General features: G+C 46.1%; 2 protein-coding genes across 3 annotated transcripts in view; both read left to right on the top strand.

Annotated features, from left to right (window-relative positions):
* LOC120375640 (zinc finger protein 850-like) overlaps positions 1–6624 on the top strand; it is a gene marked incomplete at its 3' end in the record, with an annotated part of 811498 nt that extends 804874 nt beyond the window's left edge. The window contains exon 5 of the mRNA XM_039496417.1: positions 5689–6624. Within this exon, the coding sequence (XP_039352351.1) occupies positions 5689–6624 (936 nt within the window). The remainder of the gene's footprint in view (positions 1–5688) is intronic.
* On the top strand, positions 5344–14329 carry LOC120375641. Of its 2 annotated transcripts, none has more exons than XM_039496420.1 (2): positions 5344–5374; positions 12493–14329. In XM_039496420.1, the coding sequence occupies exon 2, from the start codon at positions 12634–12636 to the stop codon at positions 13942–13944; it is 1311 nt and encodes a 436-aa protein (XP_039352354.1). In that variant the 5' UTR covers positions 5344–5374; positions 12493–12633; the 3' UTR covers positions 13945–14329. The 2 variants fall into 2 exon arrangements, with proteins under 2 accessions (XP_039352354.1, XP_039352353.1); XM_039496419.1 differs by lacking the exon at positions 5344–5374 and adding an exon at positions 11361–11415.
* Positions 14330–25938: the final 11609 nt, after the last annotated feature.

Raw genomic sequence — 25938 nt, forward strand, 5'->3', positions numbered from 1 at the left:
CCAGTGGGGCCCCTGTACGATTGAGGTACAAAAGGAGCCCTTAAAGACGATAAAGTCATTGCGGAGAAACTAAATGCATTCTTTGCTTCAGTCTTCGTGGCTGAGGATGTTAGGGAGATTCCCAAACCTTTTGTGGGTGACAAAATCTGAGGAATTGCCACAGATTGAAGTGTCATTAGAGGAGGTTTTGGAACTAATTGATAAGCTTAACTGTAACAAGTCACCAGAACCAGATGGTATTTACAAAGAGTTCTGAAGGAACTCAAATGTGAAATTGGGGAACTATTAGCTATGGTTTGTAACCTGTCCTTTAAATCAGCTTCTGTACCCAATGACTGAAAAAAAAAAAAAGATTTCCAGTGGCTACAAGTAATGAGGCATAAAAGTCAGAATTGTTTACAAAAGAAATGCAAGATAAAACACAAACTAACATCTAAGTTAACCAGCTAAAAGGGATTTAAAACAAATGTTTCTCTCACCATCTGCTGAGACAGGCTGGCTTTCCTTTCAGCTGGGAATCCCTCGAACCTGCCCCTGCTGCCCACATTCAGTTCTTCAGGAGTTGTCATGAGCAGAGGGAAGGGGAGGGGGAGAGAGAGAGTCTCATGCATTTTCCTCACATCTCTTTATAATTCAGTCCTTTGTACTAGAAACAAATCTAGTTCTCAGCTGAGTCATGGTGACAGGTTGTCATAGATATGAGCTTCAAGTGGTCCCTGTGATGGAATGTAAATGTCTTCTTCACACCTTCCCCCTCCTGGAGAATGGCTATTTGACCAGCTTTTGCCTTGCTATCTCTGAGGAACTTAGGGTTAGGGTTGCAACTTTTTCAGTAATATCATACCGTAAAATCTCATAACTTTACATACAGTGTTGCTACACATTTTAAGGAGGATATTCAGTAGATTGTCTTCAAATGATACCTCACAAGCCATATAGTGATAAATGAAGGGGAGGGATCTCCCTTTTAGAAACACCCAGACAGCCAGATTGCTGTAAAATCCTTGTTGGTGTGACTTCTCTGCTTGCTTTACCTGTAAAGGGTTAACAAGGCCATAGGTAAAAGAAAAGGAGCGGGCACCTGATCAAAAGAGCCAATGGAAAGACTAGAACTTTTTAAAATGGGACAGTAACTTTCCCTTTGTCTGTTGTTCTCCGGAGAAGGCAACACAGAGTAGCAATGCTGTGTGTGGCTTGAAGCAGGTTGGAAAATTCATCTTCCATCCCTAGAAGAAATGTTTTGGACAGGGAAGTTTAGACAAACACAATCGGATTTATATTTTTTATTTTGGCTTTTGGAGCTCCTCTGTGCTATCCCAGATGCTTTTGTTTGCTTCTAAGGGTACGTTTACACTTACCTTCCTGGTCGACACGGTGAGTTCGACTTCTCGGAGTTCGAACTATCGCGTCTGATCTAGACGCGATAGTTCAAACTCCAGAAGCGCCGCGGACGACTCCAGTACTCCACCACTGCAAACGGCGGTGGTGGAGTCGACGGGGGAGCCGCGGAGTTCGACCCCGCCGCGTCTGGACGGGTGAGTAGTTCGAATTAGGGTACTTCGAATTCAGCTACGCTATTCCCGTAGCTGAATTTGCGTACCCTAATTCGAACCCCCTTTTTAGTGTAGACCAGGCCTAAGCTTTAAGCTGAACCCCCAAGAAAGCTATTTTGGGTGCTTACAACAATTGTTTCTTTTAAGATCTAGCAAAAGCCTAAGTTCCAGATTTATTGATTTCCTTTTCAATTTTAATAAAATTTACCTCTTTTAAGAACAGGGTTGGATTTTTGGTGCCCTAAGAGGTTTGTGCATGTTGTTTGATTAGCTGGTAGCCACAGCTAATGTCCTCTGTTTTCTTTCTCAGCTCTTTCCCGGAGGGTGAAAGGGCTTGAGGCTACCCCAGAGGCAAGAATTCTCAAGTGCTCCTTCCTGGGTCCAAGGGTTTGGGTTTTTGCATTTGGGTGGTGGCAGCATTTACCAAGCCAAAGTCAGAGAAAAGCTGTAAATTTGGGGTTTAATACAAGCCTGGTTAAAGGACAGGAACAAAGGGTAGGAATTAATGGTAAATTCTCAGAATGGAGAGGGGTAACTAGTGGTGTTCCCAAGGGTCAGTCCTAGGACCAATCCTATTTAATTTATTCATAAATGATCTGGAGAAAGGGGTAAACAGTGAGGTGGCAAAGTTTGCAGATGATACTAAACTGCTCAAGATAGTTAAGACCAAAGCAGATTGTGAAGAACTTCAAAAGATCTCACAAAACTAAGTGATTGGGCAACAAAATGGCAAATGAAATTTAATGTGGATAAATGTAAAGTAATGCACATTGGGAAAAATAACCCCAACTATACATACAACATGATGGGGGCTAATTTAGCTACAAGAAGTCAGGAAAAAGATCTTGGAGTAATCGTGGATAGTTCTCTGAAGATGTCACGCAGTGTGCAGAGGCGGTCAAAAAGCAAACAGGATGTTAGGAATAATTAAAAGGGGATAGAGAATAAGACTGAGAATATATTATTGCCCTTATATAAATCCATGGTACGCCCACATCTTGAATACTGTGTACAGATGTGGTCTCCTCACCTCAAAAAGATATTCTAGCACTAGAAAAGGTTCAGAAGAGGGCAACTAAAATGATTAGGGGGTTAGAGAGGGTCCCATATGAGGAAAGATTAAAGAGGCTAGGACTCTTCAGCTTGGAAAAGAGAAGACTAAGGGGGCATATGATAGAGGTATATAAAATCATGAGTGATGTTGAGAAAGTGGATAAGGAAAAGTTATTTACTTATTCCCATAATACAAGAACTAGGGGTCACCAAATGAAATTAATAGGCAGCAGGTTTAAAACAAATAAAAGGAAGTTCTTCTTCACCCAGCACACAGTCAGCTTGTGGAACTCCTTACCTGAGGAGGTTGTGAAGGCTAGGACTATAACAATGTTTAAAAGGGGACTGGATAAATTCATGGTGGCTAAGTCCATAAATGGCTATTAGCCAGGATGGGTAAGAATGGTGTCCCTAGCCTCTGTTCGTCAGAGGATGGAGATGGATGGCAGGAGAGAGATTACTTGTAAAGCCTGTTAGGTTCACTCCCTTTGGGGCACCTGGCATTGGCCACTGTCGGTAGACAGATACTGGGCTAGATGGACCTTTGGTCTGACCCAGTACGGCCTTTCTTATGTTCTTATTAGAGTTGCACAAATTAATTTTTAGAATCCTGGCGGGCCCCCACTTTCTGCACTCGGAGTGACAGAGTGGAGATTCAGCCATGACACATACTATGAACAAAATTGATCATAATTTTCTAGAAGAGTGAACATAGGGGCACAGACTTGCACAGTGTCCGTCTGTGTGTTCCCAACATATATGTGGGTATTTCAATCCTTCACAAGCAAGGTGTTCGGCATCTTGAAACACCTGGGGAACCAGTCCTGGGAATTCACTGGTTTATTAAGTGACACTCTATGGAATTGAGAGACATTTTATATTATTATTATTTTATTATAAATAGCAATATGATGAAATTGCAATGAATCGTTCTAGATATGCCATGTAAGGTGTCAATGAAAATGTTATGATTTTCCAAGTTTGATAATCTTGTTTCTATCTTTATATTGTGAGTTATAGATATGTAGGGTATATCTGTATTCCAGACTTGTGTAGTGTTTCTGAGTGACACCCCCAGACATATTGGCATCAGCGCTGCCCAGCCTGTTTGATGGCCCATCCGGGGTCATCAGCTGTACAATGAACCCATTGAAAGGATCAAGGGGAGACACCTCTTGAGTCAGCAAGATATGCAGGGATATGCCTGTGTACTGAGACCTCCAAGGCTTTTCCATGCCATGTGCTGTGAAGCTTGTGTTTGGGACACAGGAAGTAGAAGCCACTTGGCAAAAGGAATATAAAGGGCAGCTGCATCATCTCCATTTTGTCTTCAGTCCCTCTTCCTACCTCTGGAGCAACTTCTCTACAAACTGAACCTTGGAACAAAGGACTGAATGATGTGGGGGGAGGGATAGCTCAGTGGTTTGAGCATTGACCTGCTAAACCCAGTATTGTGAGTTCAATCCTTGAGGGGCCACTTAGGGATCTGGGGCAAAAAATCATTACCAGAGAGCCTTTCAAGCCAGAAACTCACCAATACTGCTAAGAACTAGATATATAGATTTCTGAATGTATCTGACTGTTTTCCCATTTTAACAACTTCCTTTTTCTTTCCTTCTTTTATAATAAACCTTTAGTTTCGATGCTAAGGATTGGCTGGCATCATAGTATTCTGGGTAAGATCCAAACCTATACAGACCTGGTAATGTGGCTGACTCTGGGGTCAGAAGAACACTTTGTTTATGTGATCAGAGTTTTTAAATAACTTCTCACTGTGCCGGACCTAGGTGCTGATTGGGAGTCAGAGAACTGGAATGCAGTAAAGGGGGCCGTGTGATGTCTTTTTTCAGTTTCTCGATAACCAGTGTGGGGGATCAGAAGCACACTTGGTGACTGATCGGTGAATTTAACTTCCGTGTTAACCACCAGTTTTGGGAGCATCTGCTCTCCCTTTTTCAGTCTGCCCTGATCTTGGCATTTTCAGTGTGGACTGCCCCAGGCACACTGGGTCACAGTAAGCACTGAAGTTAAATTAATAGTGTTTTTTATGACACAGTCATATGAAATCAGCTGAACTCCTTTGTTTTCTTTCATCTGAGCAGGGTTTCCAGTTTCCAAACCTCATATAATCTCCCATCTGGAACAAGGGGATGAGCCATGGGTCCCAGACCTCCAGGGTTCAGAGGAAAGAGAGATCCTGAGAGTTCCCTGCACAGGTGAGGAAAGATTAAACCAACTCAGAATCTGTAAGTGCCTGAAGGAAACATCTGGGATGCCCTACAAAGCCCTTGGAAGGTTTCTCAGTTCATTATTGTCCCTAGCAGGGGTCGTATCCTCAGGGTAAATATAGCTCATGGCTTCCTGTAGACACTAGCAGACACCAGGCAGTAGCTTCCTCCCTTTCCCCTGTGAGTTTGGATGGGATGTGAGGGCCGAATTGATCCCCTCCTCTCTCCTGTTTAGGGAAGAGTTTGGGGGAGTTCAGTTCCTGATTTTTATTTGACGTCTCTCCAGCACTTGTTTTGGTTTGGCCTTCCCCTTTCCATCCCTGTCTGAGGTTTCTGTCTCTATCACAGCAGGTGACGCAATGGTAGGTGAGAAAGAGGAGCAGAATTCTCAGCAGGAAAATGTTGAGAAAGTGGCTAAACACAGAGAATTATCGCAAAGATCGAAAAGGAATGTGTCCTGGAGTCATGAGCAGGGAAAATCCTGTGAGATTCAGCACAGACCAGAAAGAGAGCAAGGAAACCAGCCAGAGGAGAAAATGGGTAAATTTATTTCCTGTCGGGGAACTCAGAAAAGCGTCAAGGAAACCACAACACAGCAGGAAGTCCTCATGGGAAAGAGGAAAAATACATGCACTGAGTGTGGGAAAACCTTCACTTGCAGCTCAGCCCTTTCTAAACATCAGAGAATCCACACAGGGGAGAGGCAGCCCTATGAATGCAGTGAGTGTGGGAAAAGCTTCATTAGCCGTTCAGGCCTTTCTCAACATCAGAGAATCCACACAGGGGAGAGGCCCTTTTATTGCAGTGAGTGTGGGAAAACCTTCACTTTCAGCTCAGCCCTTTCTATTCATCAGAGAATCCACACAGGGGAGAGGCCCTTTTATTGCAGTGAGTGTGGGAAAACCTTCACTTGCAGCTCAGCCCTTTCTAAACATCAGAGAATCCACACAGGGGAGAGGCAGCCCTATGAATGCAGTGAGTGTGGGAAAAGCTTCATTAGCCGTTCAGGCCTTTCTAAACATCAGAGAATCCACACAGGGGAGAGGCCCTATGAATGCCGTGAGTGTGGGAAAACCTTCAGTCGCAGTTCAGGCCTTTCTAAACATCAGAGAATCCACACAGGGGAGAGGCTTTTTGATTGCAGTGAGTGTGGGAAAACCTTCACTTGCAGCTCAGCCCTTTCTGTTCATCAGAGAATCCACACAGGGGAGAGGCCCTATGAATGCCGTGAGTGTGGGAAAAGCTTCATTAGCAGTTCAGGACTTTCTAAACATCAGAGAATCCACACAGGGGAGAGGCCCTTTTATTGCAGTGAGTGTGGAAAAACCTTCACTTGCAGCTCAGCCCTTTCTATTCATCAGAGAATCCACACAGGGGAGAGGCCCTATGAATGCCGTGAGTGTGGAAAAACCTTCACTTGCAGCTCAGCCTTTTCTGTTCATCAGAGAATCCACACAGGGGAGAGGCCCTATGAATGTCATGAGTGTGGGAAAAGCTTTATTACCAGCTCAGACCTTATTAGGCATCAGAAAATCCACACAGGGAAGAGGCCCTATGAATGCAGTGAGTGTGGGAAAACCTTTATTACCAGCTCAGACCTTATTAGGCATCAGAGAATCCACACAGGGAAGAGGCCCTATGAATGCAGTGAGTGTGGGAAAAACTTGACTAGCAGCTCAGGCCTTTCTAAACATCACAAAATCCACACTGGTGAGAGACCTTATAAATGCAGTGAGTGTGGGAAAACCTTCAATCACAGCTCACACCTTCTTACCCATCTCAGAATCCACACAGGTATGCGACCCAATGGAAGCAGTGAGTGTGGGAAAACCTTGTCTTGCCACTGAGCCCATGTGAGCCATCAGAGAATCTGCAAGGGGGATCAACACCATAAACCCTCTAGGGCTATCGATACTTTAATACTTTTCCTGATTCCCACTTTTAAAAGCTGTTTGAAGCACCGATATCCCTCAGCTTGTCCAGATGAGTGAGTGGCCTATTTTTGCATTTTGCAGTTTGACCTCTTTGAGGTGGACTCATTTATCCTTTCTATCAACTCCATTCTCCCATGAGTAATTCAAGTGTGCCCTTCCTCTCAGGAACCAGGGAGCATCACATTTATACCATTCCTCCTATTGCAAAGTTATTGTTAGAGTCACCAGTGTTACAGATTGTATCATTGCCAATTGTTCTCGTGTTGTGCTGAAGAGCAGTTATCATGGGAACTTTTCATATTACATTTAAATGAAGAGCAGGGGCAGGAAAAAAGTGTCATTTCAGCCTCTGTGGTACTGGAAGGAGATGTAAAAAGCGACAGAGTCCTCTGGCACCTTATAGACTAAAATACGTACTGGAGCATAAGCAATATACAAAAACCTGTAGGAGAACACTTCAACCTCCCTGGACACACAATAGCAGACTTAAAAGTGCCATCCTGCAGCAAAAATACTTCAGGGCCAGACTTCAAAGAGAAACTGCTGAGCTTCAGTTCATCTGCAAATTTGACACCATCAGCTCAGGACTAAACAAAGACTGTCCCTGGCTAGCCAACTACAAAAGCAGTTTCTCCTCCCTTGGTGTTCATACCTCAGCTGCTAGAAGAGGGGCCCATCCTCCCTGATTTAACTAACCTTGTTATCTCTAGACTGATTCTTGCCTGCATATTTACACCCGCCTCTGGAAATTTCCGCTACATGCATCTGACGATGTGGGATTCACCCACAGCTCATGCACCCATATGTCTGTTAGTCTACAAGGTGCCACAGGACTCTTTGTCACATTTTGCAGATCCAGACTAAGGCCTGGTCTACACTTGTGTGTGTGTGGGGGGGGGGTCGAACTACCTTAGTTCGAACTTCTTACCTGTCCAGACGCCGCGGGATCAAAGTCTGCGGCTCCCCCATCAACTCCGCCACCACCGTTTGCGGTGGTGGAGTTCCGGAGTCGACGGGAGCGCGTTCGGAGTTCGAACTATCGCATCTAGATTAGACGCGATAGTTCGAACTCCGAAGTCGAACGCTACCCGTCGACCCGGCTGGTAAGTATAGATGTACCCTAACAGAGCTACTCCTCTGATACTTGGAAGGAGATGGGGTGACTCAGAGATTCCCTCCTTCCCCATCATGGCAGAACTGTTACCTTTTGTCTGAGCCAGGCAGAGTTTATCGTCATCACATTCTACCCTCCACTTCTCAAAGTGTCATGTGATGAAGAGTTCTCAGTTGTCTGTGCTTGGAGATGATGCTTTGACTTATTTAATCCTATGCCAGAGTTGCTATGACTGGTGAGAAAAGTATCAAAGACCAGGAAGGGGAATTCAAATGGATCCTAATCGCAGTGTGATAATTTCGAGTTTAAATCCCAGGTTCCATCTATTGGTAAAGCCAATTCTGGCAAGGTGGCTGTTTTTTCCCCCATTATGGCAATGCTAGGATACTAAACATGTTGTAAATAACATAACTGACTATTGAGACAGTTACTCACTGAAATATGTTTGAATGGTTCAGAGGAGAATGTGATGGGAGAATCTCTTGTCCTGATTCTAAATAATTAGTTGTAATCTGCTCTGGAATTTCAGTTTACACGTTCATTGTCATGTATTTTATCTCTCTGTGATCTGGGTTTCTATCTTTCTTGATGGCTGTGTGGTCACACAATTAGATATTAGTTCAGCTCAGATTTATTGGAGAGTTTAAGACAAATGACCATTTGCTAAAGTCATCATTTCTCACTTCAGCTTTGCTTTTTCCCCATCCTTCCATGATGATATGGAGAAAGTTCAAGTTCAGTTCTGTCAGTAAAAGAGAAATCTCCAATTTACTGGCCATGCTAACAAAGACACAGCAGTGATCTAAAATCTCCACTTGGAAATTGTGAACAACAGCAGATCCCCAACTAACTGAAGGAAGTGCATATGATCACAGTGTAGTTCAATTGTTTAAATCAATATTGTCTCAGATGGCTATGTTGGCAGGAGAAGCTCTCCTGCTGATTTACATAGGAGATTAGAGCTGTGTAACTATGTTGCTCAGCTATATCGATTTTTCACACCCCTGAGCAATAATTATACCGATAAATGTCTTTAGTGTAGCCCGGACAGTTTTCTCCTGTGTTGTCTGCATTTGTATCACTTCTCCCCTACTTCCTACTACTTTGAAAGATTTAAAGTGTGAAAAGAGAGGTATTTTTCCTCATGATGCTAACATTCCCACATAGGAGACCCCTTCCACCAACACGCCTGGCAGAAGAACCAGAGATATATGAACTCACAGAAGTGTTGGGACAAACCACAACTTGAGCCAAGGTTCAGTTGTTGGCAATGGGGATTAAAAGAAAACTAACATATGTGACCAGAATTTGTGATCTTTGAATATATTAGTGTTACTAGTGAAAATGAAATCATAGGTGATGTTATTGGTTAGAGTAAGAGACTAGTTATTTGATAATCTGAATTATTTTGGAAAACTGAAAGTTGTCTTGTGTTTTTTTCTTTTTTTAGTTGTACAGGAAATGATGGTTAATCTTCAAAAGTTAATTTGATTTAATTTACCCCCTGTAGTGTAAACCTGGTAGAAAACCTCACTCCAAAGGTTGGGATGGGAGAATAGGTGTTAGAAAGAGTGTATAAGAGAATATTGGGTCTGTATAGGTTTTAATTTTTTGTATTTCAGATAGAGCATACTTTGCTTAGCTTCAAAGTCAATTTCTATTAAAAGGAAAACTTCTCGAGGAGACAAGTTGTGTAAGTTTTTACCCACTTACACTGTAAGTGTCACTGACTTCCCCACTTCTCTAATTTGCAAAGGAAAGGCCTGACATCTGTCATAGGATGTGTCCAGCAGGTAGGAAAGCTGCAGTTGTCAACCATCAGTACCAAGGAAAAGGCTGAAGTCCACTGCCTTTCATATCTAAAAGCCATCTAGAGGCTGGTCTACACTGAAAAGCTGTGTTGACATGGCCACATCTCTCAGGGGCGTGAAAAATCCACTCCACTGAGAGAAGTAGTTAATGTGACCTAAGCCCCAGTGTAGACAGTGTTATGTTGTCAGAAGAATATTTCCAGTGTTTGAAGGGTAAACACAGCCTTAGACAGATTGATCCCTTCTGGGAAGCGAGTCATGACATCAATTCCAGTTTTGACCCATCTCCCTATATGTGAGGAATCTGCTAGTATGGAGGGCTGAGCCAGCTGTCCGATCACCTGGTTCAACTGAGGGAAAAGCTCTTAGTACCCATCAGTCCAAAGACTGAGAGAAATGTTGAGTTCCAACCATTGTCATTTTAGTATCTGATTGTTCCTTTCTCTATTTTTTGTGTTGGCCTTTCTGTTCTATCAGAGTGTGACTGTGTAGCTCAGTGCATGTGTGATAAATGCTCTTTGGTTCCAATTGGCAGAGAGGTCAAAGTAATTCACAAGAAACTCCTGCCTCAGACCTGACAGACTCATCACACCTAATGCACTGATTTTTATGATATTTATCCAGGAAGCATAGCAGTGAGCTCTCTACTGAAAGCTTGTAAATTATTGTTACTCCTGATCACTGCAAGAGGTGTGTATGAGTCCTATTGAAGGAGTCATGTTAGTATATGGAAAATTATGCCCATATGGTATTGTCATGAAAGTGAGTCACCCCAATCAAAGGTCTTGTTGGGAATGGCCCATTCAAGTGGGAGGGAATTGTCACCCGTCCCTTGCTAGCCAGTTACGTGGTGTGTTTTTGCATTGTCAACCTTTGCACCAGCCCAGAAAAGCCAATGGAAAACTATCACAGACAAATTATAGACATCAAAACCCTGTGGAAGTGTAAACGACAATATGACAATGAGGAAATGGTCCTTTCTGTGAATATACACAAAAAACTGATTCATTTTATAACACGGTGGAGAGAAACACTCTGGTTCCATTCACCAAGGAGATCACTAATGACCAATGGTGCTTCAAGAAAGGCAGGGCCCTGGCTCCTAGGGACTAGCAGTCACTGCAATAGACTGTCACCTCAGACTTCAATCTACTTAGGTAGGAAAGGTAACTATTAAAAAGTGTAGGTTGCATTTTGTGATTTTGTTTTGTTGGTAACAGTTGGTTTCCATCATTCACATTTGTTTGTTTAAATCTCTGTCCCTTGTTAAAGAAATTTCCCTTTGTTCAATAACTGTGCTTAAGTGCTGTGTGTGATCCAGTAGCAGTGGGCTACAGTAAAACTGGTAACCTGGGATGTACCATTGCTTCGGGCAGAGAGGATCTGGGATTTTTCTGAGCCCTGGTCTACTCTAGGGGAGGGAATCAATCTAAGTTACGCAACTTCAGCTACATGAATATCATAGCTGAAGTCGATGTACTTATGTCATAAACAGTTAGTTAAGGGTCAAGGTTTTTGTCTACCTGTAAAGGGTTAACAAGCAGTACCTGTGGACACCTGACCAGAGGACCAATGAGGGACAAGATAATTTCAAATCCCTGTGGAGGGAAGTTTTTTTTTCCTGTTCTTTGTTTTAGAGAGTCTCTCTTGGGAATTAAGAGAGTCCAGACATCTTAATCAAGTCCTCCCAGGTTTCTGCAATAAATTCTTCTATTCAAGCTAGTGAGTATTAGCAAGGAACTAGTATTCTTATACTTTTATTTCTGTATTTGCAATTCTGTGTTTTGCTATATAATTTCTTTAATTCTGTACTGTTGTTGCTTTTACTGAGAAGGAAAGGAGGGGGACTTCTCTCCAGAGATTGATAAGGTTAGACCCTGTATATTGTTCCATCTTGGTTACAGAGACAGTGACTTTCTTTTATTTTTTAATAAATCTTTTCTGTAAAGGACTTGGTTAATCTTTCTTTGGGTGGATTCTCAGAGAAAGGGGAGGGGGAGGCATCCCTCTGTAGTTAGATCCCAGTATCTCTCCTAGGAAAAGGGAGGGGGGAGGAAGCAGGAGGGAATGGTTTATTTCTCCCGGGTGTAAGAACTCCATGGATTTGGGGCTCTTGGGATCCCCAAGGATTTGGGGGAAGGACGGTGTCCCAATCCACGTACCTGATTGGGTGGTGGCAGCTTTTACCAGATCTAAACTAGGATTTTTAGTTTAGAGGGAAAACAGTCCAGGTCCCCATTTTGGAACCCAACAGCTCTAAGTGGGGGTGAGACCTATGACATGGTGGGCAGCGGTGACGAACCTGAGAGCCATACAGAGGCAAGGCATTTCTACCAAAAGGCAGTTTTGAAGCAGTTTTCAGGGTTAGAAGGAGTTTTTTTTCAGCTGGGCTAAGCTGAAGGGAGCTATTCTCTTCTTCTAGAGCAGGAAAGCAACCTGAGAGAAGAGGTGGGGTTACAAGTATTCAGTTTCTAACTGGTATTGTTAGAAGGAATCTTCAGCAAGGTTGGCTGGAGGGAATTAAGTTTTCCAGCAGGCTTTGTTGGAAGCAGTTTTTCTTTCTGGTGCTTCAAAAAGCACCTTGGAGGAAAAGGAGGGGTAGGTTTTCTGACAAGCCTTTGTTTCAGGAGACCCCATACTGAGAGCTACTTAGCAAGGGCGAGAGACACTGGTTAAACCGGTTTGTCTTGCTCTTGGGAGGAGGAGGAGAGAACTTTTTTTTTCTTTCTCGGTCAAAAGCACAGTCATCCCCGCAGAACACAATTTGCAAAACAAAAGATTTGATTTCTCTTTGTTTAGTCAATGATAGACAGGGATAGGAACTGAAGCAAGCAACACAGCACATACCCTGACTGCAGAGGGGTGTGGCCAGCATCACCAAGCCACCCAGAAAATTCACTGACTGCAGAGGAGTGTGGCCAACACCAGAAAACAGAAACAATGAGTGCCAAGGAGGCATCTAAACTGGAAACAAGACAAAGAGAACTGCAATTAAAAGAACAGGAATTACAGATAAAATTCAAGGAGATGGAATTAAAAGAAAAAGCCAAAGAGGCTGACCACAAGAGAGACATGGAAGCCAAAGAGGCTGAGCACATGAGACAAATGCAGTTAAAAGACAGAGAAATGGAGAGCCAGAGGGAGGCCCACCGGCAGGCTCTGGAATTAGAAAAGGCTAAGCAGCATGATCCTACCAATCCAACCCCTCTTCCAAGTACTGATCAACCTGCTCGGAAAAAATTTCCCGCCTACAGGACAGGTGAGGACGTTGAGGCCTTCCTAGAAAACTTTGAAAGGGTCTGCATTGGGTACAGCATCCCTGAAGCCCAATACATGGTAGAGCTGAGGTCACAGCTCTGCGGAGAATTATTACTGGTGGCAACTGAAATGCCTAGGGACAAAATGAACAACTATAGACTGTTCCTAACCAAGGCTAGATACAGAATGGGCATAACCCCTGATCACGCCCGTCAGCGTTTCAGAGCCCAGAAATGGAAACCAGAGGTGTCATTTCCAAAACACGCCTCCTACCTTGAAAAGCATTATTTTTCCTGGTTATCAGGAGCCAATGTTAAATCCATGGATGACCTAAACCTCCTGATAATGATGGAGCAGTTCTTGGATGGTGTTCCTGAGGACATTACACGCTACATACAAGATGGAAAACCAAAAAATCTCACTGAGGCAGGGGAGATTGGAGCCAAATGGATGGCAGTTGCAGAGAACAAGAAAGCTACTGTCAAGGGGAGCGAATTCCACAGGGTACACACCGACACTAAACCCTACCATCAAGGACCAATCAAGCCCACACCTACAACCCAAGGACAGCCACAACCTACTTCTTCTTCTACCTCACCAGTCTCCAGTAATCCTCATCTGCCCAGTGACCCGTCAACTGGGCGATGTTTTAAATGTAATGAACTGGGGCATATCAAAGCCAAATGCCCAAAGAACCTAAACCGAGTGCAAATCCTTGCACCTTCACACCGGAGAAACCCAGACCTAGATGTCTCTCAAATACCCTTACACCGTAGGGAAACTTTGAGAGTGGACAGAAAGGAGGTTATCGCATGGAGAGACACTGGAGCACGTGTCAGCTATCCACCGAGCCTTCGTGGACCCCAAATTCATCAACCAGGAAGCCAAAGTGACAATCCACCCCTTCATATCAAAATCTGTAAGCTTACCTACAGCGGAATTGCCTGTCCAGTACAAGGGCTGGTCAGGAAAGTGGACTTTTGCTGTCTATGACAATTATTCTATCCCCATGCTACTAGGGGAAGACTTGGCCAACCACGTTGAGCAACCCAACACAGTGGGAGTGGTTACACGCAGCCAAGCCAGACGAGCCCTGTCCCTGAGCCATTCACCAAGACCCCGTCTGCGTTACCAGAGACCCAGACAGAGGTGGTGCAACCGGATCCCATGCCAACAACTACAGCAGCCACAGTACCTCCTGTTCTAGAACCGGAACTGGAAGAATAACCAGTGTCAGCACTGACTCCAGCACTTGCAACTCCACCACCAGAGGGCACCAACGAGCCTGAACTGGCAGAAACAGCAGACAACCCTACCCAAGAGGCTCAGCCAGAGCCTGAAATATCACCTCGTGCACCAGCGGAGAGCAGTCCACAGTCAACAGAAACAACCTCTTCACCTACATCGCTTCCAGAGGGATCAAACCCAAGTCCACAGTCTATGGAGGAACTGGTGTCTCCAGCCTCAAGGGAACAGTTCTAGACTGAGCAGGAAGCTGATGACAGCCTTAAGAAAGCTTGGGCGGCGGCACGGAGCAACCCACCGCTTCTCAGCTCTTCTAACCGATCCCGGTTTGTTGTAGAACAAGGACTTTTATATAAAGAGCTTCTTTCTGGTGGACACCAAGAAGGCTGGCATCCTCAAAAATGGTTGGTGGTTCCAACTAAGTACCGGGAAAAGCTCTTAAGCTTAGCCCATGATCATCCCAGTGGCCATTCTGGGGTGAACCGAAGCAAAGACAGGTTGGGAAGGTCCTTCGACTGGGAGGGGATGGGCAAGGACGTTGCCAAGTATGTCCGGTCTTGTGAGGTATGCCAAAAGGTAGGAAAGCCTCAAGACCAGGTCAAGGCCCCTCTCCAGCCACTTCCCATAATTGAGGTCCCATTTCAGCGAGTAGCTGTGGATATTATGGGTCCTTTCCCAAAGAAGACCCCCAGAGGAAAGCAGTACATACTGACTTTTGTGGACTTTGCTGCCAGATGGCCGGAAGCAGTAGCTCTAGGCAACACCAGGGCTAAAACTGTGTGCCAGGCCTTAACTGACATTTTTGCCAGGGTAGGTTGGCCCTCCGCCATTCTTACAGATTCAGGAACAAATTTCCTGTCAGGGACCATGAAAGACCTGTGGGAAGCTCATGGGGTGCATCACTTGGTTGCCACCCCATACCACCACCAAACCAATGGCCTGGTGGAGAGATGTAATGGAACTTTGGGGGCCATGATCCGTAAATTCGTTAATGAACATTCCAATAATTGGGATCTAGTGTTGCAGCAATTGCTGTTTGCCTACAGGGCTGTACCACATCCCAGTTTAGGATTCTCACCATTCGAGCTTGTGTATGGCCATGAGGTTAAGGGGCCATTACAGTTGGTAAAGCAACAATGGGAGGGGTTTACGCCTTCTCCAGGAACTAACATTCTGGACTTTGTAAGCAACCTACAAAACACCCTCCACCACTCTTTGGCCCTTGCTAAAGAGAACCTAAAGGATGCTCAAGCAGAGCAAAAGGTCTGGTATGATAGACATACCAGAGAGCGTTCCTTCAAGGTAGGAGACCAGGTCATGGTCTTGAAGGCGCTACAGGCCCATAAGATGGAAGCGTCATGGGAAGGACCATTCACGGTCCAGGAGCGCCTGGGAGCTGTTAACTACCTCATTGCATTTCCTAATTCCTCCTTAAAACCTAAAGTGTACCATGTTAACTCTTTAAAGCCCTTTTACCCCAGAGAATTACAGATCTGTCAGTTTACAGCCCAGGGAGGAGATGACGCTGAGTGGCCTGAAGGTGTCTACTATGAAGGAAAAAGAAATGGTGGTGTGGAAGAGGTGACCCTCTCCACAACCCTGGAACGTCTACAGCGGCAACAGATCAAGGAGCTGTGCACTCACTTCAGCCCTTTGTTCTCAGCCAACCCAGGATGGACTCAACAAACGTACCACACCATTGACACTGGTAATGCTCACCCGATTAGAACCCCACCCTACCGGGTGTCACCTCATGCCCAAGTTGCTATAAAACGGGAGATTGAAAATATGCTGGAGATGGGTATCATCTGCCCCTCTACCGGTGCATGGGCATCTCCAGTGGTTCTAGTTCCCAAACCAGATGGAGAAATACGCTTTTGCGTGGACTACCGAAAGCTTAATGCGGTAACCCGCCCTGACAACTACCCAATGCCGCGCACCGATGAGCTCTTGGAGAAATTGGGACGTGCCCAGTTCATCTCCACAATAGATTTAACCAAGGGGTACTGGCAAGTACCACTAGATGGACACGCCAAAGAAAAATCTGCATTCATCACCCATGCAGGGGTGTATGAATTTAATGTGTTTCCGTTCGGACTGCGGAATGCACCCGCCACCTTCCAAAGGCTGGTAGATTGTCTACTAGCAGGATTGGGAGAATGTGCAGTTGCCTACCTCGATGATGTGGCCATTTTTTCTGATTCATGGCCCAAACACCTAGAACACCTGGAAACGGTCTTTGAGCGCATCAGGCAGGCAGGACTAACTATTAAGGCCAAAAAGTGTCAAATAGGCCAAAACAGAGTGACCTACCTAGGGCACCAGGTGGGTTGAGGAACCATTAACCCCCTACAGGCCAAGGTGGAGGCTATCCAAAACGGGCCTGTCCCACGGTCAAAGAAACAGGTCCAATCCTTCTTAGGCTTGGCCGGATATTACAGGCGATTTGTACCACACTACAGCCAAATCGCTGCCCCACTAACTGATCTAACCAGAAAAATGCAGCCAAATGCTGTTAAGTGGACTGATGAATGTCGGAAAGCCTTTACCCAGCTTAAGGCGACGCTCATGTCTGACCCTGTGTTAAGGGCCCCGGACTTTGACAAACCCTTCCTAGTAACCACCGATGCATCTGAACGTGGGGTAGGAGCAGTTCTAATGCAGGAAGGACCGTATCACAACTTCCATCCTGTCGTATTTCTCAGCAAAAAACTGTCTGAGAGGGAAAGCCACTGGTCCATCAGTGAGAAAGAATGTTACGCCATTGTGTATGCCCTGGAAAAGCTACGCCCATACGTTTGGGGACGGCGGTTCCAGCTACAAACTGACCATGCTGCGCTAAAGTGGCTTCATACTAACAAGGGAAACAACAAAAAACTTCTCCGATGGAGTTTAGCTCTCCAAGACTTTGATTTTGAAATTCAACACATTTCAGGAGCCTCCAACAAAGTTGCTGATGCACTCTCTCATGAAAGTTTCCCAGAATCAAGTGGTTAAAAAGTGTTGTTGACATGTTTACATGCTTAGTAGTGAATGTAATACTGCATGTGTTTTAGTAATCTGTTTATTTTACAGTGCTAGGAAGAAATCACCGCCAGTGGTTCCCACTGTTGGCGATTTGGGGGGCGTGTCATAAACAGTTAGTTAAGGATTAAGGTTTTTGTCTACCTGTAATGGGTTAACAAGCAGTACCTGTGGACACCTGACCAGAGGATCAATGAGGGACAAGATAATTTCAAATCCCTGTGGAGGGAAGTTTTTTTTCCTGTTCTTTGTTTTAGAGAGTCTCTCTTGGGAATTAAGAGAGTCCAGACATCTTAATCAAGTCCTCCCAGGTTTCTGCAATAAATTGTTCTATTCAAGCTAGTGAGTATTAGCAAGGAACTAGTATTCTTATACTTTTATTTCTGTATTTGCAATTCTGTGTTTTGCTATATAATTTCTTTAATTCTGTACTGTTATTGCTTTTACTGAGAAAGAAAGGAGGGGGACTTCTCTCCAGAGATTGATAAGTTTAGACCCTGTATATTGTTCCATCTTGGTTACAGAGACAGTGACTTTCTTTTATTTTTTAATAAATCTTTTCTGTAAAGGACTTGGTTAATCTTTCTTTGGGTGGATTCTCAGAGAAAGGGGAGGGGGAGGCATCCCTCTGTAGTTAGATCCCGGTATCTCTCCTAGGAAAAGGGAGGGGGGAGGAAGCAGGAGGGAATGGTTTATTTCTCCCGGGTGTAAGAACTCCATGGATTTGGGGCTCTTGGGATCCCCAAGGATTTGGGGGAAGGACTGTGTCCCAATCCACATACCTGATTGGGTGGTGGCAGCTTTTACCAGATCTAAACTAGGATTTTTAGTTTATAGGGAAAACAGTGCAGGTCCCCATTTTGGAACCCAACAGCTTTAAGTGGGGGTGAGACCTATGACAACTTAGGTCGGCTTACCATGGTGTCTTCATCGCGGTTAGTCGACTGCTGCAGCTCCCCAGTAGACTCTGCCTGCGCCTCTCACCAAGCTGGAGTACAGTGGTCGACAGAAGAGTACTCGAGGATCGATTTATTGCATCTACACTGGACCCGATAGATTGATCTCCCTGCTGTATCGATCACTGCCCGCCAATTCAGCAGATAGTATAGACATACCCTGAGTATCTGATGATTGGAGCTGGACCCCAGAGGGGGACACATTGAAGGAACTCAGGGGTTAAGGTGCCTTTATTGTCAACTGTCAAGGTTGCTGTAGCTCAGAGGAGGGTGCTTGACTGTCTGACAGGCTGGTGAGTTTGGTCACTAACATCCAGCTGCCAAATGCAAAAGTCCCTCTTCCTCGTGGCAGGTGGCCACAAGGACACTCATGGCCCTCAGCACCCTGAGAAGGGTCACAATGTGCATCTATGTTAATCCACACAGGGAAAGCTCCCTATAGCATAAAACTCTGCCCTATGAAATCATGGAATATGTGCTCTTTGCTCTGTGAAAGCACATAAAGAATCCAAGCGCTGGAGGATAGGGTTTGGGTCCAGAGTGACCTAGACAAATTGGAGGATTGGGCCAAAAGAAATCTGATGAGGTTCAACAAGGACAAGTGCAGATTCCTACTCTCTAAGGGCTTGGCTACACTTACAAATTTGCAGCGCTGCAGCAGGGTGTGAAAACACACCCTCTCCAGCGCTGCAAATTGCGGCGCTGCAAAGCGCCAGTGTGGTCAGAGCTTTCTCCCAGCGCTGGTGCTTTGACTACACTTAGCGCTTCAAAGCGCTGCCGCGGCAGCGCTTTGAAGTGTAAGTGTAGCCAAAGCCTAGGATGGAAGAGTCCTATGCACCGCTACAGGCTGGGGACAGACTGGCTAAGTGGCAGTTCTGCAGAAAAGGAGCTGGGGATTACAGTGGACAAGAAGCTGGATATGAGTCAATAATGTGCCCTTGTTGCCAGGAAGGTTAACAGCATATTTGGGCAGCATTAGTGGGAATGTTGCTAGCATATCAAAGGAAGTGATTAGTCCCTTCTATTTGGCACTGATGTGGCCACATCTGGAGTACTGCATCCAGTTTCCCCCCCCATCCCCCCGCTACAGAAAGGATGTGGACAAATTGGAGAGTGTTCAGCGGAGGGCAACAAAAATTATTAGGAGACTTGGGCATATGATTTATGAAGAGAGGCTGAGGGAACTGGAGTTATTTAGTCTGCAGAAGAGAAGAGTGAGGGGGGGATTTGATGGCAGCCTTCAACTACCTGAAAGGGGGTTCCAAAGAGGATGGAGATCGGCTGTTCTCAGTGGTGGCAGATGACAGAACAAGGAGCAATGGTCTCAAGTTGCAGTGGGGGAGGTCTAGGTTGGATATTAGGAAAAACTTTTTCACTAGGAGGGTGGTGAAGTACTGGAATGGGTTCCCTAGGGAAGTGGTGGAATCTCCATCCTTAGAGGTTTGTAAGACCTGGGTTGACAGAGCCCTGACTGGGATGATTTAGTTGGGGATTGGTCCTGCTTTGAGTAGGACGTTGGACTAGATATCTCCTGAGGTTTCTTTCAACCCTGATATTCTATAATTCTAAGTAGCTGCAAGTGTCTCTTTGTGTTCACATCTGTAAAGACGCTAGGAATGGGCGACGGGATGGATCATTTCATGATTACGTGTTCTGTTAATTCCCTCTAAAGCATCTGGCTTTGACCACTCTTGGGAGCTAGGACACTTGACAGGATGGACCATTGGTCTGACTCAGTACGGTTGTTCTTATGTTTTATGCACAGAAATGAGGCTCTTACAAAGCAGACATTGGGGGAGGGGCTCTAAATTTAAATCAGCATTAGAGAAAAATATGTTCAAACACAGTGAGACTCGATGTATGGAAGAAATAACACATGATCCCCATCTCCTTCCCCAAAGCCTTAGGTGGGGATTAGCTGCCAACAGTTGCGGCTGCTGCTCTGAGGGGAGCGGTATGAGTTGTCTGCCTGTGGGTGCAGCCCACCAGCTGGTTCTCCTGGGGCAGACAGTGAGTTGCTGGGCAGGAATGGTGCATCAGCTGGAGTATGAAATACGAACAGGGATCTAAAGACTCTACACTGGCCTCCAGTGGGGGTTGAGGATGCTGAGGCAGTGGAATTTCAGCATCAGAGTCAAGATTCAAAGCTGCTTGGGGGTGGAGAGGAGGGGGATGACTCCACTGGATTTTTAGTGCATCCCCTTAACTACTCGCCCATGACAGCCTGGCTTTGTCATTGCTCTGTGGTTCTCCTGTTGCTCATTCCCAGCTTCTGGAAAACAATGGCTGGGGACACCATCCCTGCCCATCCTGGCTAATAGCCATCGATAAACCTATCGTCTGCACTTCTCTAGTTCTTTTTTGAACTCTGTTCTAGTCTTGGCTTTCACAACATCTTCTGCTAAAGAGTTCCCCAGGTTAACTGTGCGTTGTGTGAAGAAATACTTCGTTTCAAACCTGTAGCCTATTCATTTCATTTGGTGACTCCTCCTAGTTCTTGTGTTATGAGAAGGAGTAAATAACACTCCCTTCCTTGGTCCTTTGAAAGATATGTGAGCCCCCACCTCCCTGCCCCACCTCTCATGTCCAGGGAACAACAGGGATATAACAACACGGCAAACAACAAGGTTCAAAGTCAATGCACGTGGGAGAAGTATCTGCTGTTTCATTCCTTACATTCCTGTCCCACTGCATGGCCATTTCCTTTCCCTCCTTTCTGTTAAAAGCTTTTGTGTTTTGCACAGAAACATTATTTCCACAGGAGACACCCAGGAGTGGGGGCTGCATTCCTGTGCCAAACAGTCACGAGAAAGGAGGCAGACAAAGGCCTATAAGATGAGGTGTCCATCGCTGTCAAAATATCATCTCCCTCCTTCAGCTCACTGGCAGCCTGAATTTCTTCCTTATCCTACCAGAGTCTTGTCTGGACTCAGCACTATCCAGCCCCTCTGTATATAGCGGGCAAAACCCACAAACCTTGTCTTTAAAACAAGCCGTCCCCTTGTTAGGGAAGATTTTTCATGATTGAAGTTGAGCTTCAGTTCCCCTCTCCTCGGGGCAGGTTGGGTGTGGGGCCAGCTCCCACTGAGATCTGTTTTCACCTTTACCCCCTAACTCTGCTCCCAGCTGTCAGGCGGCTTCCAGCCCATCCACCCTGCTTACTAGCTCCATGGTCATGTGTAACCCCCTTTGCCAGCACACGTAGCCTGCAGGAAAGCTAATCCCGCCAGCTGTGTTGGTGGTATAGTGGTGAGCATAGCTGCCTTCCAAACAGTTGACCTGGGTTTGATTCCTAGCCAATGCAATAATGGCTTTTCTCTTTTGTTGGTTCCTTGTCTGGAAGTGGTTTAATTTCAGTCACATTGTGTTACAATCACATTATCAATAGAATGAGACAATAAGTGTGTCAAAGCCCAGCAGGTCACACAGGAGGGAGGACTACAAGGGGCTGGAATGTGTCATCTGAGAAGACAGAACACTTGGAAACCTGCATCTCCCATCCCCTGGCTTCCGTGTGATGATTCCAGCTGCGTGAGCTGTTTGTACCATGTTCCTGCATGATGGGGAAATAAAGTTTTGAGTCAGTTTTTGCTCCTACAGATTCCTTTGCTGTTACAATTATGTTGATATGAACAAAAGGGAAGCAAAAAAACAACAAAAAAACCCACCCAACTTGCAATACAGTTAGGGAAAGAGAAGATCAGGGGTAAGCCAAACATTTCAAAATAAAAGTTAATGCTAAAATGGGAGCCGGGGGAGAGAGATCAGGTATGTGGAGAGCCCCTTGATATTTGAAACCTACATCTACCCAGCTTTCTGAACACCTGTGAGGAGCAAGATGGAGTTGGGACATCTTCAGTCATTGATTGTCTCTCTGTGTTCTCTGTCTCTTTCTTCTCCCCCCATTATTCTTCTCCAGTGTCTACAGCATTCAGGAAAAGCCAGAGTTTCATAGATTCATAGACTCTATGACCGGAAGGGACCTCGAGAGGTCATCGAGTCCAGTCCCCTGCTCTCATGGCAGTACCAAATACTGTCTAGACCATCCCTGATAGATATTTAAATATTTTACTGTCTGCAGCCACAAAGCGAGAAAAATTACACTTCTGGTTCAGAGGCAGTGCCCACACGTAAGAATCAATGGGCTTTTAATTCCTTAGGTTCTGCCACCATATGCTGCTTCCATTTCATTTCAATCTTTCCCCAAGATTTCTCATTGTGCACAGCAACATTACACCCTTGGGAGAGAGTGGACCAGAGGCTGCATTAATTTAACCTACAAAAACCAAACAAATAGAAATGTAGATTAGATTAGAATAGAAATGTACTCTCCAGGTTCCTCCAGCCCAGGGGTTGGCAGCCTTTCAGAAGTGGTGTGCCAAGTCTTCATTTATTCAGTCTAATTTAAGGTTTCGCATGCCGGTAATACATTTTAATGTTTTTTAGAAGGTCTCTCTCTACAAGGTCCATCCAGCCCAGAATCCTGTCTCCCGACAGTGGCCAATGCCAATGCCAAGTCCCCCAGAGGGACCGAGCAGAACAGATAATCATCAAGTGATCCATCCCCTGTCACCCGTTCCCAGCTTCTGGCGCAAACAGGCTAGGGACACCATCCCTGCCTATCCTGGCTAATAGCCACTGATGGACCTATCCTTCATGAATTTATCTAGTTGTTTTTTGAACCATGTTATAGTCTTGGCCTTCACAACATCCTCAGGCGAAGAGTTCCACAGGTTGACTGTGCGTTGTGTGAAGAAATACTTCCTTGTATTTGTTCTAAACCTGCTGCCTATTAATTTCATTTGGTGACCTCTAGTTCTTGTGTTATGAGAAGGAGTAAATAACAACTTCCTTATTTACTTTTTCCACACCAGTCATGATTTTATAGACCTCTATCATATCCCCCCTTAGTCATCTCTTTTCCAAGCTCCAGTCTGGAACTGATAAATGATCAGCCTTATAAGTAAAGTAGCAAATTAATGGCAGAAGTATATGTGAGTTGGGTAAATGTGAAATCTTTCAGTTGAAGAGTACTGTCAGCTTTGGTATACCCTGAGCATAGATCTGGTCTGGTTAAGCGCTTGTCTGCAGATGGAAAAGAAAACTATGGTTGTCTAACTGACATCTCCTCCTCTACCCCATCCCTTTGTTGGGCTATAATTCTGTGCATTGGTATTGTGGGCATCTGAGATCTCTGCTAGTGGCAAGGGGCAGCTCACCTTCCAGCAGACTTCCCCCTCTCTTGATTAAAATGTGGCCCTCATTGGGTTCTTCCAGTCGTGATATAAAGAATCGTGCTTTATTTTTGATCTGTGGCCTGCTTGATTATTTTAGCATTTTTGAAAACCTAAAAGCTCTGAGGCAGGGGAAGCCTCTGAGTTTCAGAAGGATTTCTGTAGTGTTTTTTTACTGTTGTAGGGTATCACCATTGTGGGGGATTTTCCCAGGACCCTGCTTACGACACTGTCTCGGCCCGGTGTTTCGGGAAGGTTGAGTATCCGGCTCAACCCCGGGCTGAGCACTGTCTCGGCCCGGTGCCTCGGGAATCTAGGTGTGCCGGCAGCCCCTCGGACCACGCTCTTTGGGTCCGGAGAAAACTGATCGCCTATTAGAGCTGGGCGTTCGGCGTCCCGGAGCCACTAGGTTGGGAGGGACCAGGGGTAGTTTCAGCCCTGGCGAGCTATGCCAGGAAACGTGCCTGTGTGAGTGAGGCCGTGCGGCCTGTGTGTGTGTATAAGGCCGAGCGGCCGGAGTGAGTTGGCTGTGGAAAGACGCCCCAGGCCCTCTGCGAAGCGATAGCTCATGACCGGAGGTGTTCTGAAAGCAAGCTCCACAGCCCGCTTGAAGGGAGAGTGGAAAGCTTCCCTGGCTGGAAGGCTTTGGTAAGTGGCTAACCAGTCAGGGTGCCTGTATGTTCCCTATCCTGCTGTCCCTTACCCCTCCATATCCCCATGACCCTGTGACCGCTCTTTGAGCACTGCCTTGTAAGAGGCCGCAGGGTCCCTTTTGTCCCCCCGCGGAGCCATAAGCTCCCTTCCCTTCCTCGGAGAGGAGGGAAGCCCCGGGAAACCGTGCCGTCAGCTCAAAAGCTACTGCAGCACCGTTGGCTTAAAAGCTGGTGCCCAGGGCTGGAGAGGAACGTACGGGGACCACGGGTTGTCCAGTCAGCCCGCCCCCCCTTGTCTGCTTTCCTGTAGGTTTGCCAGAAGGAAAATGCCTGGGAACCTGCTCCCTTGTGTTCCTGCCATGAAACAAGGGCAGGCCGGGTTGGGCCATTAGTGTAGAACTGTGGTAACCCCCGAGTTAGCATCCTGGTGTGATTGGCTTGAGTGAAGTGTGCTGTGGTGAGCATGGGGGCCAAAGGATCGAAGGTCCTGCCGGTCCCACCCAAAGGCACGCCTGCTGCTTATATGTACGTACATTATGGATCGTCGACGTGTAAATATTTAGATAAGTGGAACTGGTATACTAGAGATAATCCAAAACTGCAGTTTCCCCTCGAGGGTAGCTTTGATCTTGACAGGATGGTGCACCTCAGGGGAGCCCTTCTTGCCAACACGGTGCCCCAGGGACAGTTTGATGCCTATTTTCTGTGGTATGATGAAATGGAGAAAAGACGTCAGGAGTCTAAGGTTAGGGGATTGAAGGATTCCCAGGAAAAACTCCAGCAGAAACTTAATGAGGCTCAGAAAAAGCTGGAACTTATGAATGGCTTTGGGCAGCCACAGATAAGTAAAGGCCACCCCCCTTCCCTCTTCCCGGTCCGGGGAGAGAAACAGAGAAAGCAGACAGGGGCGGCTCCAAGAGCTCCGTCAGCCCCTTCTCAAGACCTGATTGACTTGTTTATAGAATGTAGGCAATGGCCCGCGGCGGCCCCTGCTCGGGAGGGAGGGGAGGAGAACGGTGCCCGGACTGAGCCACCTTCCTACTCTTCAGCGAGTGGTGCCTCTTCTAGGGATGGGGAGGAGGTTGGGTCCTCCCAGATCACCCAATCCCCCTCCGATAGCGCGAGCTCCTCTGCGGGGTTGGGTTCTGCCCGAAGCTCCCCAGAAGTCCAACAGCGCCTCGAGACATTGGCTAAGCAAATCGAGGATGAGCTCGCTCAGGCGTCAAGCCGCTGCGAGGACTCAGAGGATCCTGATCCCGTTAGGCGCCTGTCAGATGCCTTCGAAAAAATGAAGGCCCTTGTTAAATCCCCAGAAACGCCCCCGGTTTACAATACTCGATATCAGACACTGTTAGCTAGAGGGCGGGAACAGTTGGGGGGTTTGGGAAAGGAGTTGTTCGACCCCCGATCAGGGAGGTTATTACTACCCCTGAGGGAGTTACCAGGGGGAGCCGATGGCCGATTGGTCACTGTGCATGCTCCCTGGTCTCCAGGGGACTTGTATAATTTGATTGACAAGTTCCCCAAGATTCGTGAAGACCCGGAAAAATTTCAGGAGCAATTGCGGATGGTTGTTCAGTGTTATAACCCATCCTGGGCTGATCTAGATCAACTCCTCCGGGCAATGTTGCCAAGAGAAACTTTAAAACGCCTCTACACCAAGGCGGACTGGCCTGAGCAGGGAGGGGCGGCACTTAGTGAAGAAGCGTTAACAGCTGCAAGGGATAATCTGATTCGGGCGGTCCTGGAAGTCTGCCCTAAACGGACTGATTGGACCAAAATAAACTCCTGTAAACAGCAAAAGGGAGAGAACCCGGCCGATTACATGGAGCGCCTGAAACAGGCTTTCGAGCGCTACTCTGGGATAGAAAGAGC

This window comes from Mauremys reevesii, linkage group 12 (assembly GCF_016161935.1).
Source record: "Mauremys reevesii isolate NIE-2019 linkage group 12, ASM1616193v1, whole genome shotgun sequence".
Classification (NCBI taxonomy): Eukaryota; Metazoa; Chordata; order Testudines; family Geoemydidae; genus Mauremys; species Mauremys reevesii.

Coding starts and splice junctions, on each gene's coding strand:
- LOC120375641 (XM_039496420.1), top strand. CDS start 12,634: ATGAGTGCCAAGGAGGCATCTAAACTGGAAACAAGACAAAGAGAACTG.